The 19,843-nt window shown below is 51.1% G+C and overlaps 2 protein-coding genes across 5 annotated transcripts; both read right to left on the bottom strand.

Moving 5' to 3' along the window:
* Positions 1 to 791: 791 nt before the first annotated feature.
* Positions 792 to 2,393, bottom strand: mos (MOS proto-oncogene, serine/threonine kinase). The gene has a single exon (XM_086191340.1). The coding sequence runs from the start codon at positions 2,222 to 2,224 to the stop codon at positions 1,202 to 1,204; it is 1,023 nt and encodes a 340-aa protein (XP_086047466.1). The 5' UTR covers positions 2,225 to 2,393; the 3' UTR covers positions 792 to 1,201.
* Positions 2,394 to 4,172: 1,779 nt separating this feature from the next.
* Positions 4,173 to 19,832, bottom strand: plag1 (pleiomorphic adenoma gene 1). 4 transcript variants are annotated; one of them, XM_086191919.1, is made up of 4 exons: positions 19,630 to 19,832; positions 12,337 to 12,693; positions 11,000 to 12,183; positions 4,173 to 10,839 (listed from the first exon to the last, which is right to left on the bottom strand). In XM_086191919.1, exons 2-3 carry the CDS (start codon positions 12,582 to 12,584, stop codon positions 11,004 to 11,006), a joined length of 1,428 nt encoding a protein of 475 aa, XP_086048045.1. In that variant the 5' UTR covers positions 12,585 to 12,693; positions 19,630 to 19,832; the 3' UTR covers positions 4,173 to 10,839; positions 11,000 to 11,003. The 4 variants fall into 4 exon arrangements, with proteins under 4 accessions (XP_086048045.1, XP_086048044.1, XP_086048046.1 ...); XM_086191918.1 differs by having other exon boundaries at positions 4,173 to 12,183; XM_086191920.1 differs by lacking the exon at positions 19,630 to 19,832 and adding an exon at positions 19,116 to 19,380 and having other exon boundaries at positions 4,173 to 12,183.
* Between the last annotated feature and the right edge of the window lie 11 nt (positions 19,833 to 19,843).

Genomic DNA, 19,843 nt, shown 5'->3' with positions numbered 1-19,843 from the left:
CTAGAGTTCTCGGCTCGTCGACAAACATTCACCGGAGTTTGTCAGCGCAGCCTCAGAGTCTCCTGACACACACACACACACACACACACACACACACACACACACCACACACACGCGCGCGCGCGCCGGACCCAACATGGAATCATGTCATTTCTAACCCTGGCCTGCGTCTAAACTCTAAAAAGGTCCAAGGTTTGTCACCTGATTTGTGTGTATTTTGTTGAGCCCAATCCCAAATTAAGAGCCGTTTTCTCTGATCAGGTCCGCTAGAGACCTTCATCCACGATGAGCGTTTGGCGAACGTACAGTCGTTCTGGGGTTTGTTCCTTAAAATGCTCCTGTTTGTGAAGCACATTTTCCAAGATGAAAGGTAAACAGTCAAAGGGAGTTGATTATTTTACAACCCCATGTCTCAAGAACTTGACCTGATTGGACAAAATGAGCGAGATTGCAAACGACGCAGGACCACCGATCACATGACCTTTGCTCTTGGCAGGCCTGTGTTACTTTTACTCATCTGATCCTTTTCAAACTTTTTTCCCCACCAACTTCATGTCTTCCAAGGACGACTCGCGCCGGGACCAGGACCAGAACCAGGACCAGGTCCAGGTCCAGGACCAGGTCCATCTGCCCCAGAGGCACCGGCTGGTCTGATCCAGATCACGTCTGACGCCATCAAAGCAGATTTGTGAAGGGTTCTCATCCCAAGAACGTCAAACCCGCCAGACACTGAGGTCACATGCCGGAGGACGGTGCGACCTGCTGCTGCTGAGGACGGGAGGAAGAGCCCAGACGTGAAACAGTCAATTTAATGAAAACACTTAAATCTCACATTACAAACAAGACGTTTAAAGATTCAGACATTCAGCATAAAAGTCACAGACTGCAGCAGCACAAGTACATGGACCCCCACTGCAGTAAAACTACAAAGTGCTTTTTTTAAAAGGGTAATTTTTCCTTCCAGTAGTAGAGCCACACTCCTACACTACTACACTCCCCACAGCCGCCATCACACAAGCAATGTAGGGGGCGCCACCGAGCCTCCCTTCTGGCCAGGCGGCTTCAAAGAAACAGGTTTCTTTAAAAACAAATACTCAGCAAATAATTAAAGTACAAGAGAACAAAACCCTGAGTGACTGCGTGCAGGATCAAGCCTCAGGCTGGACTCCTGTCTCAAGGTCGTCCTGGAGGATTCCAAGAGTCAGCTGCACCCCGCCCCCCGCACCTGCACCAGGTGGGTCAGCAGCTCCTCGGCGCTGGGTCTCCCGCGGGCCTCCGCCCCCCAGCAGCGGCCCAGCAGGGCCCCGCAGAGCCGCCCCTGCTCTGTCCGGAAGGCCTCGTGCTCCCGCACCGGCGGCCGCAGGTTGTGCGCCACCACCGCGTAAAGCACGTGCTGCCGGTCTCCGGTGTAGGGCTGCTCCCTCGTGACCAGCTGCCACAGCGTGATCCCGAACGAGAAGATGTCGGCCTTGGCGGACACCGCCTCGCCCCGTAGCAGCTCGGGGGCGCGGTGGGTGTACGTACCGCCGGCGTGGCTCAGGTGCGGGCTGACGTCACTGACCTCGCGGCCGCGCTCGAGCTTCAGAGAGCAACCGAAGTCCGCGATCTTGCAGGCGTCCTCGCCGGACACGAGCACGTTGGCTGGTTTGATGTCCAGGTGCACGACCCGGTGCGCGTGCAGGAACTGCAGGCCGCGCGCGATGTCTTCGGAGAAGCGGATCCAGCGCTCCGCCCCCAGCGGCTCCGCGCCGCCGTAGATGACCTGCTGCAGGTTCCTGCTGCCCACGAACTCCATCAAAACGGTTCCGATGCTGCCCTCGGCCTCCAGGCCCGCCGGGACGCACGTGGTCGCCGCGATGACGCGCACGATGTTGGCGTGACGCAGGTGCGCGGCGTTTAGCTCCGCCCAGAAGCTCTGCCGCGACGCCAGCTGGTTCTTGTGGCTCTTCTTCACCTGCTTCAGAGCCACCGTCCGGCCCAGGTACTCCGCCCGGTACACCGAGCCGAACCCTCCGGAGCCGACGGGCAGCACGCAGCGCAACTCCTCCCAGCGGACGACGGAGGCGCGGAGGCGGCCGGCGGCCCCGTCGTGCAGCCGCCGCGCCGGCACCTGCAAGCGGTCACCGTGCGCGTGCTTGGCCAGGGGGCTGCTGCGCGTGCCGATGTCCACGCAGGGGTGCAGGTCTCGGGGCAGCAGACGGCTCACGGGGATTGGAGACGGCATCGCGTGGAGGAGAGCAGCGCGAACCCGCCGCCGACTGGAGGCGCGGGAGCCGCCGAGGGGCTTTTAGTCTGCGGCCGCCGCAGCGCCGCCCAGCGGCCCGGAGGTGCGGTGCAAGTTCACCGGGTTCACGAGGTTGATCCGTTGAGCTGCTCCACACGCACATTTACACTCCGTGTGTGTGTTTGTGTGACGTGCTTCATGGGGGGGTTCAGTCTTAAGTGAAATCTCCCAGCATGCCATGCAACACCAAACAATCACATTCTACATGACACATTCTGCTTCATCTCCATATGCCTCAAGGACACACTCACTCACTCACACACACTCACTCACTCACTCACACACACTCACACACTCTCACTCATACACACTCACTCACTCACACACACTCACTCAGTCACACTCACTCACACACTCACTCACACACTCACTCCGTCACACTCACTCTGTCACACTCTCACTCACACACTGTCACTCACACACTCACACACACACTCTCTCTCACTCACACACTCTCTCACACACTCACTCCTTCACACTCTCACTCACACACTCACTCACACACACTCACACACTCTCACTCGCACACTCTCACTCATACACACTCACTCACTCACACTGTCACTCACACACTCACACACACACTCTCTCTCACTCACACACTCTCTCACACACTCACTCCGTCACACTCTCACTCACACACTCACTCCGTCACACTCTCACTCACACACTCTCTCACACACACTCACACACACACACTCACTCCGTCACACTCTCACACACACACTCACTCACACACTCTCACTCACTCACACACTCACTCTCATTCCCTCACACTCTCACTGGTCCCTGTTTCCATGGCATCTCTCCAAGTAACAACCCACACCTGGTGCTTGTCTTCAGCTGGGGGGGCGGGGCAGCCTTCTGCCTCGACTGGCCTGGTGGAGAAGCAGCAGCGGACCAACGCCAAGCACACAAATATGGATCAATCCACCTGGAAAATAGTCCCTAGCAAATACACGCTAGTTACTGTCAGGTCCCCATGAAGAACCCTGAGGTCGGTTCTGAGAGCAGCTGACCCGGCCCACCAGAGATCCACTCACTGCTGGTTCTGGTCTTTTTGTTGGATTTGTTGACCAAAGGAGAAATGCAGAATTAGAGCATCCTCCTCAGGCTGCCGCTGCCACCGCCGCTTAGGTTCAGCAGCCAGACGCCGCTGCACATGGTTGAATGTAGTTAATCACACACACACACACACACACACACACACACACACACACACACACACACACAGAGCCTCGGCTGGATCCTTCTCGTATGTTTATTGAACTTTCAGTACATGTGTGAAACACTGGAGTTGACGACTGCAGCTCTTCTCTCTTATAGCAGCAAAGTTTGTCCATAAAAATCAGGTTATTCTGCCAGACAATAAATAATCTGCCTCTTTGGATTATGTCAATGTTTCAAAAACAACAGATAAAAGCTGCAGCATTGATTCCTACTTTACACCACTATAAACATATACATTTAGTCATATATGTTTGTGAATTACTTTGCCTATATTTATACAAAAATACAACAGTAGTTTGTAAAATAGATTTGAATATTGAGAATTAGCATGGAGTCCATCGCTGTCACAGGAGGGCACTGAAATGCAGCGGAGACAAAACCAACATGGCTGGAATGCAGTTCACCTCCGAACCTTCAGCTCATGTCAGTGCCCTCACATGGAGTCGTGTTAGCATCGTCACGTCATCGCCCACATGACCAGGCTTCCCAATGGGGGGGGGGGGGGGGGGGGGGCAAGTCTGTCAGAAGACTACAAAGGTCACAGTACAATAAAAATATATGTAGATATGTATGTGTGTGTATATATCTATATATATGTACATATATATTTATACATATACACACGTATACATGTTATATACACATGTGAATATGTGTATATACACATATATGTATATATACATATATGTGTACACATTACACATATATGTACGCATGTATGTGTATATGTAGCACAACCAGGCACACACATGCCAGCTGTTCAGCTGAACTGGATACTTTGTACAAACGATACGTTTAAGATCTAGAAAAGAGGTCTGTAGCACCTTGAGGAGCTTTAGAAGTGTGTTAGCAGCTTGATCCGAGACCAAAATATATTGCAGTATTGCAGTGTTTCTTACATACACATTCAATAAAGTTCACTGGTACCACTGAAGCTTATCAAGACGTTTGACACGAGGAGCCGCAGGTCCGGCTCCTCCTGCTCTTCATCCCCGCGCTGCAAAAACGGCTCATCTTACCAGGTATTTCTGTCGCGCTCCAGTCCCGATGGGTGGCGTGCAGCAGATGTCTGCTTGCCTCACTGGGACACCGTTTTACTGACGACAGAAAAGCGTCTTTGTCCAGTAAAAGACTGGCAGTGCGGACAGGTGGTCGCGCACATTCAGTGTTTATTCTTCTAGTTTAGCTCTTGTTCAGTCTTGGTGATGCTCTGACTCGTAACCACACAAATATACTTGGTAAGATGTTGAGTTTTTGGAGTGCAAACAGTTCAGATTAGCTTAATAATTCTAACTCTTTCTTCAATGCGGAGTTTGTCTTTCACTTTTTATCCACAGTTACTTGCGATTTTAATTTGGCTGTCTGGAAAAAAAAAAAGTGTCCTCGTAACAGCTTTCCGTCACAAACCAGTAAGAGATCAAGTTTCTCAAGATGTCCCACTGAGGTGAGGATGATGGACGCCACCGTCACTGCGGCGCTGCCCAAACATCCGTCCTGCTTGTCTTTTTACCAGCGAACTGAACAACTCTTGAGCAGAGGTTGAACTAAGTGCTCTACAACAGGCCTTCAGAGACGTGGCAGCCTGCGACTGAACGGTCAGATACGAAAACCTGGCCTAGACAATAAATCTGTTTCAGGTACAATATTTGTTAAAGACCCCTCAATTCCATACACAGAACACTTGTGCAAGTAAAGCAAACATGACACTTTGATAGGAAAAACACTGTCAAAATTGTACCTGTAAAAATAAAACATTTGATATTGTATTTACATGTTATTGTTCTCTAGAAGAGCTAAATATATCATCTATACATTTGTAATAAAGGTTTTAAACACAAAGGTATGGGAGGAAATGAAGGCATTCAATTTACAAAAAGTGCTATGATTACAAAAAGCGGCTTGCTACCGTCTTGTAAAACCACAAGCCCTCACAAGGATAGCAAACTTCCATAAATGCTTTGAAACATTCAACTCTACATTTCACACAACTCGGAAAAATATAGTCTCCGCTCGTGTGTGACCGAGCGCCGCCACTGACGAAGGGGAGCGGAGGAAACAAGGCACCGCGGCGCTTCCAGCTCACCACCAGCTGTGAACCTCCGAGCGCACCCAGATGTGAGGTAAATGAGAACACGAGGGGCGGATCCTGGAGCCCGGTTCCGGAGGGGAGCAGGTCCCGGGGGGCTGACGTCTCTCCCACATTTGTCCGTACTTGTGGATGTTTGTCCGCCATCGTCTTCTTCTGCGTGACTCTTCCTGCAGCTGTTTTTGTTGGTGGGACTGACGACAGGTTGTCAGCACTAAGGTCACGTGACGGCAGTTGAGATAGCAGCACCAAAATATAGTTTAAGAGAAACGAGATCACCAGCAAGTGCGACTTAGTGGGAGTCGTGTTACCGGCGGCGTGGGGCTCACGGGGGGATAAATGCTTCTTAGTCATTCAATTTTCAGTCTGGTTGTTCAACACAACATGGCGGGGCCCATCGGCCCTGGTGGAGGCGCCGGTCCTGCTCTAGTTCAGTAGTCATCACCTGACCCGACCTACACGCTCTATTAAATGTGTGTTTGATGTGAAATATCAAAGGTTCTAAATTTAAGTTGCATACAAACTCAACATCCGCAACTGGACGTTCTGGGTTTCTCTCTCCCAGCTCATCAAACACAGACGCTCGACCAGTGGTTCTGAGCTTTGAGATGCCAGTTTGAGACCCGCACGGTTGCTGCAGGTGACGCCGGTGACATCACCTTCCAAAAGAACTCTGGTTTGCCGTGGCAGAAAACGTCATCGTCGTGGGTCTAATGTGGCTTTTCAAATGCAGCGTCAACAGCTCTCTCGCTCGAACGTCCCAACCCTGCGCTCCATCAGTTTCTCTCTAACGGCCGAAAGCAACACGATGAGACATCGTGACCAGGGGACACAGGCAACCTGCAACCTGCCGAAGCCTCGCTCAAGAATGGTGGCGAAACACTGGAGCTTCCGTATCAAGATAGTCACATATCAGACCTTCTTGCTCCAGCATTACAAGTTTTCAGTCCATGGTAAGATATACAGTACTTTTACTATCTGAAAATCCCCTGTATATTTTTTCCTTTTCGTTTTTGATTGAACGTCATCACGATGCTAAAGAAGCTTTTTCTTCTGAAGTCGTTGGGATTGCGGGAGATGGGCTTTGACTCATCAGAACGCTGCACCGATCACAAAACCTCTGATAGTGTTTCTGGAGTGAAGGGTCAAGTTTGAGGTACTACAGGTTAAACTTAAGTACTGTACAGGTTTTGATGTGCACGTCTCCCGAGGCCTACGACGACTCTGATCTCTATGTGAGCAGGCTGGGAGGAGGACGGGCTGGGTTATGCTCATGATTCATGCTAGCTAACCCTAAGCTGCCCCGCAAACACGCTACTGAGCCAAGTCTCACGCCCAGGGAAGCTAACAAACTGTGACCTGAAGAGTCGGATGCTGCTGGTAGCAGCTTTAGCCACAATTGCACTTGACACTTGCACACTGAACTGTAAGTAAGGTAGTGAAGGTAAGGCAAGTAAGACCTGATTCCTCAGCATCGATAAACCTCAAACCCTCCCGCAGCGCCGTCGTCTCCTAACGGCCAACGGCGTCCTGTCCTGCACTCGCCTGGTTAGAGTCACCTGTCCCGAGTTGTTGGCAACCCTTGTACAACCCAGAAGTAAAACTGCAGAATTCTGTCGACCCTTTCAGACACTCAAGCCTTTTTCACGCTGCCACAAAAGCCGCGTTTTTGCCCCTCAAATTGCCGGGGTGCCTGTTGTGTTCACACCGAGCGACACGGGCTGGGGGGAGAAATCACCACGCCAATTTACCCGCCTCCAACCCTCGTGTTTTTGCCAGGGAGAGTTTGATCTGAACAGTCTGCCCACTCTGACACAGAGTTTTGGGTGTAGTGATGACGTAGCCTATCCAGCAGGACATGAATAAACACAGGAAAACAGACAACAACATCGGGACAACACTCGCACACAAGAGAGAGAGACGAGAAAACTCCACCTGCGAGTTCCAAGCTCAAGATACATCAAACATTCTGGACGATGGCCAACTGGGGAGAAACTGAGACCCGCCAGCTCCTCGGCCTCCGAGCAGAGGAGGGCATTCACCAGAACATTTCAGGAACGGTGAAAATCTGGCCAGGAAGATGACGGAATGCGACTTGCCTCACAACAAGGCACAGGTTATTTATGAACTGAAGACTTTGGACACGCCTAGCATAACGTGTGACATGTTATCAGGATGTGCCACTAGACCACACCTCCTGTTGCTGGCTGCAGTCCCCTGGAGAGAAACTAGGGCTCGCATTCACATGATCTATCTGGCCAAAACGCCGGATACTCGGCCAAGGCAATTCATAGGTCTTTGAGTGTGAAAACGGCATGGGCCTGTGTGGGATCAGGGAGGTCTGACCTCAGGTGTGACTACAGGCGTGGCATCTCAGAGTCAGACACCAAAGACCCAGACTGGCTGGTTGCCACGTGACACATACATGTGTCCGTTAGCTGGAGACCTGCACGGCTTCAGCTCATGTGTGTTAGGGATAAGTGATGCACAACGTGAAGTGCGGCCTGCTGGATGGAATTCAGTGGAACGCCTTCACACCTGGTGGAACCAGAGCAGGAAGGAGACCAATATTCCTTCCTACATTCTCAACTGCATGATAGAGAGCCTGCAACCATTTCCTTTGTCCTGCTTTAGCGTTGTGGAAGTGTAAACACAGCATTGTGTCTCCCAGCCTTGCCGCCAACGTGGTCCCAGCTGTCATGTTTGTAGCTTTCACAGCTGAAGGCAGAGGGTCAGAGTTCACAGGAGCCACCGAAGCGAGGTGCAGGGAGACGCCAACACTGGAGCGACTCAGAGAAGTCGCTGATAAACAATAATCCGTTAACATTTTCAAGATTTGTTTCACCTCATCTGGGTCACATGACGACTGAGGAGTTCCACATTAGACGAGGAAGAACTGAATTTGCACATTTTTGCATAGTTCAAAGGTTGCAGCTCAAATATTTGGTGGCCACGCCTCTCAGTTACATTTGCCAACATTCGGACGTGTCGTGACTAATAACGCCGTGTTGCTTTGATTGTAGAACTTTCTTGTCAGAGAGAAGCTCCTCCTGAGCCGGCTGGTCTCCGGTTCTGCTGGGAAGGTTTCTGGGTCGGAATGGGGTTGGGGGCGACTATCACAGCTAATTTCGTCCTGATGTTTAGTTGCACTCTTCTGTACCAGGTGGAACCACGCCAGGGTCGTTTTCAAACCTGGGTGAACGTGACTGTGCTGAGGTGACAGTCTGACTTCTCACAGCCACGACTGGACTTCTACGTCTCACTTGGACGGCGAGGTGACACGGCAGGTGATATGGCGAGGGACAAAGGTTGAGTTTCTGTGTCTCTTGATAACAGAAACATCAGAGTCACTGGGTCTGGGTCGGCGACACCATTCATCCGCCTGGATAAACTCTGGTGTTGGTTTTATGCGGTTGAGCTGAAGTCCGGGGACACCGTGTGCACGCTAGACCGCAGACGCGCCCACAGCAACGTCTCAGCTGCTAGCAGCGAAGTCCGTCTGGGTTTGGTTGACATTGCTTTGGTGTAGGTGAGAACTCAGGAGCAGCTCAATGAAAGACGCCACTGATGCCCGAGTGCAACGCTGCGAGTCAGCAGTTGTGCCCTGTACCGTCTCACGGATGAACTTGGACCCATTTTGATTTGAAAGGACCAAACCAGGAGTGGGTTTTAGCCCATTCACTAATCCCATGCATTTATTTCTAGCTTGTTTGAGGTTCTTGTCTTGAGTAACCCACCCGCCAGGGAGCCAATGATTTCACCACATCAAAGCCATTAACCTGCAAGGATCTGAGTTGAGAGAAACCCAGACACGAGGAGCACAGCGGCTCACGAGGCTCAGGAGAATCCCAGTATTCTTCAAATTAGAAGTGAAGGACAAACAATGGCTGCCTCAAATGCCTGTTGTGTTTGGGAACTGATGGGTTAACCTGGCGGGGGTCCGGACTGAATCAAATACCTATAGAGACAAAGTGGAAGCCAAAGGTGGAAGTGTTTGCATGAGCAAGTAGCCTATTGCTACTACTACTAGTACTACTACTACTACTACAACAACATGTAATTGTGTTGGAAGGGCGTGGCATAAATATCTGGAGGATACAGATGTAAATATGTAGTCAACGATGAAAACGAAGATGCTGCTATGTTGCAGGTCACAGCACACGCTGTGTGTGTGTGTGTGAGTGTGTGTGTGTGTGTCCACGTGTGTGTCTGGAGGTCATGAACAGCCATCAGGCCGCACAGCAGCAGCTGCTCAGACGGATGTTTCATGGGTCGCTGATGCTGCCTTGTACACATCCTGCTGCTTGAGCAAGAGGTGACTAAGTGCTACAAAGCAGGTTTGTGGTCAACGATACGTTGAGTAAGTGCCAATGGGCTAAAAGATCAAACGGCAGGTTCAGGTCCTTTCAAATCCTTCTGCAAATTCATCAACGGTTGACGACATAACGAAAGGTCAAAGAGCTACCAAAACAGCAACATACATCACTACAGCTCGCCGGGGTCGATGCAATAGCAGTAATGATAACCCAGAATTCTCAAAACACAAACCCAGGCACTGCACTGTTAGTTAGTTAGTTAGCTAGTTAGTTCACTCTATTGTGGAAAATTTGCTTCATGATTGTGTGTGTGTGTGTGTGTGTGTGTGTGGATGCTCTGCTGTAGTCTACTGGTGGTATCTGGGTGTACACGCGTGGTACTACCACGACAATGTCCCAGTACACGCGTGGTACTACCACGACGATGTCCCAGTACACGCGTGGTACTACCATGACGATGTCCCAGTACACTGATACTCTGTGACAAAGTCGTTTCCCAGCTGGCCTCCAACATCAGAAGCTGATATTTGGTTGATGTTGTTTGTGGCGTTGATTCAATAAAATTCGGTTGAAAGTTTTGTTGTTTTCAAGTCGAGTTGTTTAGTAATAGAAATCTAAACCCAAACATCTGCAAAACGTCACAGTTTTAACCTCCTTACCAGGTGAAATTATAAAGTGGATGTTGAAATTTTGATGGTTTAATTGATTTTCCTTTTCAACCCAAACTGAATGCGTGGAAAGTCTTTCCATCTGGTACCACCTGGGTCTGCTGACCTAAAAGGTGAGAGACTAACACTGTGCTGCTAGCTGCTAGCTGCTAGTTGCTGAGGGAGCTCCACCACGACTGGCAGCAGTGCAGGAGCCTTGCTTCTCCATCAGCCTGTGAGGCAGCTGATGATCAGATGATCAAGGTGTCAACACAACTGTAGAAGTGAAGAGAAGAACTGATCAAGCGGAACCATGTGAGCAGGTGGTGTCTCACTGACTGGACAGAGATGTGAATATCTTCTTCCTGTGTTGGTCTGCTGGTGAGAACGTGTGTGTGTGTGTGTGTGTGTGTGTGTGTGTGGGCACACTACATACTGGATCACTGAAAAGCCTGATGGAAGCGAGGCAGTGTGGTGGGTGAGCTCAGGTTGGATATGAAGGAGGAAGGGAGCCCTTGGAGTGGACTCTCTGCAGCCTCGGGGCCTTCGGAGGGCTGGGGGGGCAGTGGGACGAGAGGTGAGGCCTCTTCGTTGGGTTGATAGGCGACACCCTGCCCCCCGCTGCCCCCCGCCTGGTTGTACGGCGGCCCGTTCAGCGGCAGGAAATTGAAAAGTTGCGAGAAGTCCATCAGAGAAGAAGATGAGGCCAGCGAGTCGCCTGCAGCTGCTGCCACTGACGTGGACATTTTGGACACTTCCTCACTCGGCTCCTCCAGCACGCCCACGTGAGGCTCCAACTCAAGCTTGGAGGTGGAGAGTTGGGGCTCTTGGGCTGCAGAGGAGGAGGAGGGCATGCCGCTCTGCAGCTCCATCAGGTAGGTCTCCAGTTCTCCCTTTAGATTCTGCTCCCGCTCCTGTGAGGAGACGGCATATGAGGTAAAGTTGGAGCCCAGCGGGTACTTGAGGGAGAAGGGGTGTGTGGGGGTGGGGAAGGGCTCTGTGTCCAGGACGGGGCCTGTGTACATGTTGAGCTGGTGCGGCCTGGTCGCCAGCATGCCTGGGAGCTCGCCCTTGATGCCCCCGGACACCAAGTCGTAGACGACAGGCTCCAGCGAATCAGCTGGCTCAGTTTTGACCCTCAGCAGCTCCCTGGCATGGCTCTTCTTCACGTGACGTGTCAGGTGGTCCTTCCTCCCAAATCGCTGAGCACAGTACTGACAGAGGAAGTCCTTCCGTCCTGTGTGCACCACCATATGGCGCCGCACATCTTTACGGGTGTAAAATCGCCGCTCACAATGCTCACAACGATGCTTTTTCTCTTTGGTCCCGCCAGAGGACTTGCCAGCATGTGTTTTGAGGTGTTCCAGGAGCACCCCAGTGCTGGGGAACGGCTGCAGGCACACTTGGCAGGTGAGGTCTCCACTGTTGGCGGCGTGAAGGGCGAGATGGCGCTTGAAGCCCAGCTTGGTGTTATAGCTCTTGCCACACTCCTGACAGGCAAAGGCCTCCTTGTAGGGGTCATGAGTGTGCAGGTGATTCTTTAAGTGATCCTTGCGGTGGAACATTTTCTCACAGTATGAACACTTGTGGTTTTTTTCTGGCGAGTGAGTTGCCATATGCCTTGGAACACAGAGAGATTCTATGAGCACTCAGACCGTTTCAAGTAGGCATGCTTACATCACACTTGAACATGAGAGGACAACTAGACAAGACACACAGGGTTAGCAAATGTGTAAAGGGCAGAGCTACATGCGGCAGCCTGCTTGTCTGTACCGTAGCAGCTTGTACTTGGAGACGAAGGCCTTGGTGCAGTCGGGGTGGGAGCAGCGGTAGGGTCTTTCTCCTGTGTGAGAGTAAGAGTGCACCTTCAACTTCTCCAGACTGTTGAAAGCTTTCTGGCACTCCTGGCAGGGAAAATTCTTCTTCGGCTTCCCCTCTGCTCTCTTGCGCCTCCCTGTGGGTGGCGCGAGCTTGGCTTTCTCCAGGACGTGGTCACGGTGGCCCTGGGTTCCTGTGGCCATGGCACCCTAAGGCTGACCCGATATGTGGACAGGGGCACTCTGCCCGACTAGTACTGATGCGACAACTCTATCCAGTTTTCTGCGCTCAACACCGCCCGGACTCATGGGCCTGATAGAGAGACAGAGACAGACAGAGAGAGAGAGAGAGAGACATCATCTGTGTGGCTCAGACTTCTGGAGCCTAACAGAGACAGAATCTTGTATCAGACATGAATCACCATCTCACCCAAAGCCTCCAGGTGGATCCTTCAAATTCATATCTGAGCTTTTATCAAACACAACAGGCGTCCCTGATGATCCTCTACATCTCCCTAGGTTGGCTCTAAAGTTCAGGTCCTGAGCTGTTAGTCAGAGCCAACACGCCTTTTTTACACAAACCCCTCTGCAGCCTTGTTGTTGTCCTGACCATCACTGAACACCCAGTGCGAAAACTGACCTGCTGACATGGAGACGCCATTACAGAGCGCTGTTTGTTGAGGTCAGAGGTCACAGCTTTGACCAAGTAATTCTTTCATGTCTCCCTGCAGCGTTGAAGTAAAGTTCCTTCATAGCATAAAGTTTGACCACTACTTAGTTAATGAAGACGATCCTGATGAACTGAACCTGGAAGATCATCAACTTCTGTTCACCAGAGCTGATTTACTGGTTCAATCACCACAATCACATGGAGCGATCCTATTGGCTGCTGGGGGAGGAACCAGGAGATGACCACTTCCTGTTGGTGGAGGAACCAGGAGATGACCACTTCCTGTTGGTGGAGGAACCAGGAGATGACCACTTCCTGTTGAGGGAGGAACCAGGAGAAGACCACTTCCTGTTGGTGGAGGAACCAGGAGATGACCACTTCCTGTTGGTGGAGGAACCAGGAGATGACCACTTCCTGTTGGTGGAGGAACCAGGAGATGACCACTTCCTGTTGGTGGAGGAACCAGTAGATGACCACTTCCTGTTGGACTAAAAAAAAACCACCATCCCTGACAAGATCGCTTCCTGTTGGACTACAAACACACCATCCCTGACACGACCACTTCCTGTTGGACTACAAACGCACCATCCCTGATACGATCGCTTCCTGTTGGACTACAAACACACCATCCCTGACACGACCACTTCCTGTTGGACTACAAACGCACCATCCCTGATACGATCGCTTCCTGTTGGACTACAAACGCACCATCCCTGATACGATCGCTTCCTGTTGGACTACAAACACACCATCCCTGATACGATCGCTTCCTTTTGGACTACAAACACACCATCCCTGATACGATCGCTTCCTGTTGGACTACAAACGCACCATCCCTGATACGATCGCTTCCTGTTGGACTACAAACGCACCATCCCTGATACGATCGCTTCCTGTTGGACTACAAACGCACCATCCCTGATACGATCGCTTCCTGTTGGACTACAAATGCACCATCCCTGACACGACCGCTTCCTGTTGGACTACAAACACACCATCCCTGACACGACCGCTTCCTGTTGGACTACAAACACACCATCCCTGACACGACCGCTTCCTGTTGGACTACAAACACACCATCCCTGATACGATCGCTTCCTGTTGGACTACAAACGCACCATCCCTGACACGACCGCTTCCTGTTGGACTACAAACGCACCATCCCTGACACGACCGCTTCCTGTTGGACTACAAACGCACCATCCCTGACACGACCGCTTCCTGTTGGACTACAAACGCACCATCCCTGATACGATCGCTTCCTGTTGGTCTACAAACGCACCATCCCTGATACGATCGCTTCCTGTTGGACTACAAACACACCATCCCTGACACGACCGCTTCCTGTTGGACTACAAACGCACCATCCCTGATACGATCGCTTCCTGTTGGACTACAAACACACCATCCCTGACACGACCGCTTCCTGTTGGACTACAAACGCACCTCATCTGTATGGCGCTCTATTAGGACCCAAGCTGCACAACTAAATCTGCTATTCAAAGATGGCTGGTAGCTCACGCTTGGCCCTGCACATGCATGGCGTTCCCGTCCGCTCTGTGTGTTTCATTGATCATGGAGGTTTGGTCCGTGACCCCGCAGGTCAGGTTCCATCACAGCTGTTCCACTGTGGCAGTACATCACTTCCAAACTGAACACATCTGTGTTCTGACCCAGCTGTTGAATGATGTGGGAAATCACCAATGGAGGTCTGGTAGAAAGGTTTCGTTGGCCAGTCGGAGCTGGAGTCTGCTCCTGGTCTGCTGATCTTCACCTGGATGAAGCACATTCCTTCCTGAACAAAATGGATTATTCATGTAGGCTTTGGCTGACGACCCACTGGTCATACGGCGATGATTCCCAGTCATCACTCCATCACAGGTGAGTTTTCAGAGAAAAGGAACAACCTCTGCGCCTCCATCAGTGACGGGGGCTCTCCTGACACTTACATGCTCGAACAGAGTCAAAGAAATACTTAGCGTCGATATTCAACATTTGAGGCACCAACTAGAACTAAGTAAGCGTAACTAAGAATCCGAGGTTCGTAGGTTCTGGACTGCTGCAGCACTTCCAGCTGTTCCTCTCATCGCCACAGTCCGTGTCACCAGCTCAGCTGGACTTCCTTACGCTTATTCACCTATGAGGCTTCCTGATGACCTCACATCGCCTCTGTCACTCTTCCCCAGTGACAAACCTGATCAGGTCCGGGATTGAGATGCATCCTGAGTGATCCGATCCCGAGTGGACAGCTCAGGGTGAGTGGGTGTCTCTGCATGTGACCACCAGTGACCAGATCCCTGCCTGCTCTACTACTTTAACAGCACCATCCAGTTCCTGCCCCTGCATCCTGAAAACGATAAAATCCCAACTTGCATGCAGTTCAGACGAGCGATGCTCATTAGGGAGACTCAGGGCGGAACTTAAGTTTGTTGTCATTTGTTTCCCTCCAGTCCAGTCAAAGTAAAACACACTGAGATTTTCTACCGTCATTTCTGCGAATGCTCATTCACAAAGAGAAAACTCAGTGACGATGCGAGTGATTCCACTGTTTCTTCGTCTTACTGTCACATGTTAAGCCGTTAATAGACTTTGAATGTGTTCCAGGAACATTTTAGGAATCTTTCATGCTCGCTGTAATCTGGCAGTTATCAGGTGAGAAGCCTAGACTGCAGGATGGTAAACTGCTGTAAAACCCCGGATGCACGGAAACTGTGAATATGCTGTTAATACGACTGAGATTGAGACGACTGTCACATTCAGAAGAATAACGGGGTATGAGTGGGCACGGAGACGCAGCAAACACGCCCTGCGCGCGTTCACATCAGTGTTTAAAGCTGACCAGTTTTGACTGGATCACAGCTTAATGCAGGTCTGAACTGACCCGGTTCAGAACCAGGTCTTAGAGCTCTGGCACAGTTTGCACTGAAGTTGGCGGAACCAGTTTCAGACTCTGTCACACCTCTAAACCGTAAACTGCCCTGAAACATGAATCTCACTTTCCTCCATCTCAGGGGGTTCCTAGAACTCAGAACTGCTTGTTTGGTTCTCTGGGACCCAACAATGGCGTCAAATAATTTTAATAAGTAGAACCACAGTTTCAACATTTAAAAAATGTTGGCGTTCCTGATGTCCTGAGTCTTTCCCGTTATTCCCGTCTCTTAACGTTTCACCGGCTTCGCTCATTTTCCGGTAAGCCCCGTTTCACTCTGGTTTGCTCACTTGTTGGGTTTTTGAAAGACGTGAGAATTCGGAGGGAAGGAGAGAGTGGAACGGAGGCTTCTGTCCATGAGCAACACAACAACAGCTTTTAAATGGGAAGAGAAATCACTGGTAATTCTAGAAAGAGGAATGTATTTGTGGAGAGTCAGGTGACTGACAGGCCTCTTCTACCTCTGCGGGGTCACGCGTCACTTCACGTCACCGTGGAGACGCCTGAGCAGTAGCTGAGCACGCTTCTGCTATGCTGCTACCCAGCATCAACTGGTGGCTGAAGCACAGAAGAAGCTGTGCGCCGAAGACGTACTCGTGTACTACCCCGGTACTGCGCTGCAGCACACACCAGCTGTGACTACGGTCACACAACTACCTTCCGTGACTCGCTGACACAATTTGATTCATTTAGTCTGATTTAGTCAGTTCGCTCATTTATCCACATTCAAGTGAGCGGAGCGCTAACAGGAACCTAGCGCGCTGTGACTGTTTCAGCTGCAAGATGGTGCAGGACTCGTTCTGAGTGTCACAGCACCGCCCAAAAGACGGCAGCCACAGCCTGATAACGCCCTGAAGTCTGTGAGCCTGCGACGTCTGCAGGAGCACGTGAAGCTCTAGAGCTTTAAAAATGGTTCGTGATCATATCAGATCAATCAGAACACCTCCTGCAGCCCACCTGGAGTCGCCCCCTGCTGGCCTTTACAAGACTGCAGGTTCAGACAGGGGCCCACCTTCACTCACTTCAGCCGGTGGTTGAGCTGCTGGCAGTGAGCAGGCCGATCCTGTTAGCGACGACCACTCACACATCACCTGCTGTCCTTGTCAGAGTACTACCGGAAACTCCAATCAACAAAGTCCCACTTGAAGTAAATGTACTACAGTGTGGAGTACATGAAGCTGATCACACAAGCTGAACTAGCAGCAAAGAACCGACTCAGACGGTGACCCCGTTCCCAACACAGACAGTCGAAGAGCATCCGAGTCACAAAACCGACCCCGAGGTGGGTTGGGTTGGGTCTCAGTGCGGCGCCGCAGCTGATTGGTGCACGCTGGCGTTGATCACCTTCCCTGAACCTGAAGAGCCCTCAGCTCTGCTCCAACAGATCCTGCAGATCTGAGATCCCCTGAGATAGACCTGCCACGATCACACGTCTTGAGCTCCTCACTCATTTCTGAATTGCATCTTTCACAAGAGAGACATGCGAGACACTCAGCTGAGAGACGAGGACGAGCGGCGGCGTCCCCTCCTCGTGACTCACATCAGACTGAATGGACTCATTTCTAAAAGTCCTCCATCTTTTCTTGTGCACATTTTAAGTGGAAAATTGACTCAACCAGCGTGCAGGCAGACTGCTGATGACCACCAGAAGAAAGCCGACGGACGGCGGCTCGTTCCATCCTGCTCACTTCATGCTGGAAGAATGAGCCAATAGGAGCCCAGGTTCAAGTTTTCTAGAAGATTGGGATGTTTCTCCCAGCACAAATGGTTGGTTTGTGAATATCACCAAGGGAGAGTGTTTCAGTAGGATTCAGTGTGGCTGAATTACACCTGAAGTGTGTAGAAGTACACAGTTTCTGAAGGATCAATCTACAAATGTCTGATGTGTAAGATTCTACAATAAATGAAGAAATGACTGCAGGGAAGCCAACAGCTGACAGCTGGGAAGCTTGAGGAGGTTTGCACAACCTCCACATCTTTGAGGCAACAACAGCAACGATTCAGAGCTCAACGTTTCCTTTTGCACTTGAAAATTGACATTCAATGATTTACTGCGACCGCAGCTGTGATGTCGCCGTTTCATGAATTGCTGCCATTCAATCTCAGTTTCTTTCTTTGTGTTTGGATGATGAACTTTTCTGTTGTATTCATTTTGAACAGCGATAACGTGTGTGCGTCCTGAACCGTCTCAAACAGCGGTTTAGCATCAGCACATTGATGATTCAGAAGGAGAAATGGTGAGTTTTACTCCAAACTCCTGGTGACTGAGTGGACGCAGGTGAGCGTCTCTGAGCGCGCCCCTGCTTCCTGGTACCTGACGTTTCATCAGAGCACAAACTCATCAAAAACAGGCCGCCACAGTGAGCCGGCCACAGGACGCCAACCCTCACCCTCCTCACTCCACATCCGCCATCACACCAAGCACGTGTCCAGAATCAGACATTTTTAGTCAAAAACAAACCATAAAAAGACCAAAGTCTGGCTGGTAAGAAGCTGATAGCGACCGCCGAGCTCCGGCACGCCAGGAGTCGTCAGCTCAGACACTCGGCAGAATTCACAGTTTCACGTAAAGACGGCAAAGTGGGGCTCGGATTCCTCCTTTGCCCCTCCACCTTCGGACGCCAGGACTGTCCAGTCACGCAGAGACTGGGAGCACAGGCGCAGCTGACAGCTGCAGATGAGGACCACGTCAGAGGTGGGCTCACCAGCACGTTTCTGAGTGGCTCCATCTGAGCCACCTGGACCAGCTCTGCATCACCTGCACCCAACAACGCCTCTGACGTCATGAGGCACTCGGATCCACACCTGTGTGTGTGTGTGTGTGTGTGTGTGTGTGGGGGGGGGTCTCCAGACTTCAGCTCCTCAAAGAGCCCAAAAAACAACCTGCTGGGGGGCTGGGGGGCCCCCCCCCCCCGACACACACACACACACACACACACACACACACACACACACACACACACACACAGCAGAGTTGCATGACGTCAGTGGACAGAGCAACCTGCCACACTAACTTGACACAAGTTGACTTGGAGGCTTCAAAGATGCTGTCAGCGCCATGGAGGGCGGCGGCGCTGCCTCAGCTTCTCCTCCATTTTGACACTTTATTGACAAGCAATTCGTCACTGATCGATACCTGCAGCGGCTCCGGTGCGACGTGCCGTTTAGCCCAACAGACATGTTACATGAGGAAAATGTCCCAGGAGCCGCTGGTCCGGGGAGGAGATGCTGGGATCGACGTGTTGACCAGCAGGAGCAGCGCGGAGAGGAGAACCCGCAGGAAAGTGTGACACCGCTGAACTCCCGGAGGTCGGTTCCTGGCGGTGCTCATCTCACTGCCTCCTTATTGCATTTAAATAAACCCAGTGAGTTTGCTGTGACCAACTTTACCCAACTTCACTCCGTTCCACTCTTTCCGTGGCCGTTAACGTTCGCGGACACGCGCTGGTACACTAATATCAACCGTGACATCATTTTTTAAAACTTTTTTTCAGTACTGGAGCCTTGCCTGGGTTTTCTCTGTGGTCCCGAACTGGGTTCTGATTAACACAAACTTTTTCCTCAGCTCACCCCTCTCTCATAATTTAAATAACCCCGATATTTTAATTCAAGAACTGAGTCACCATTTACTTATTTTACACCAAACTTACCCCGGACGCTTTAACATCCTTTCCGTTGCGTTTTTCTTGACTTTCAACTATTTTCCGAATTTTTAATAATTTTTTTCTCATATTTTTTGCTAGACGCGGCGGGCCTGAAAATTGTTTGCTTTCCCCTCTTTCGAGCAGCCATTGTGTATGCGCTGCAACGCAACCGCACTAGGATTTAAGCCACGCCCACTCCAAGGTCCCGCCCACCTCCGCT

This window comes from Aulostomus chinensis, chromosome 21 (genome assembly GCF_037954235.1).
Source record: "Aulostomus chinensis isolate RoL2024-O1b breed Wild chromosome 21, RoL_Achi_v1.0, whole genome shotgun sequence".
Taxonomy (NCBI): Eukaryota; Metazoa; Chordata; class Actinopteri; order Syngnathiformes; family Aulostomidae; genus Aulostomus; species Aulostomus chinensis.
The sequence above is the reverse complement of the archived record's forward strand: the minus strand, read 5'-3'. Positions and strand labels throughout refer to the sequence as shown.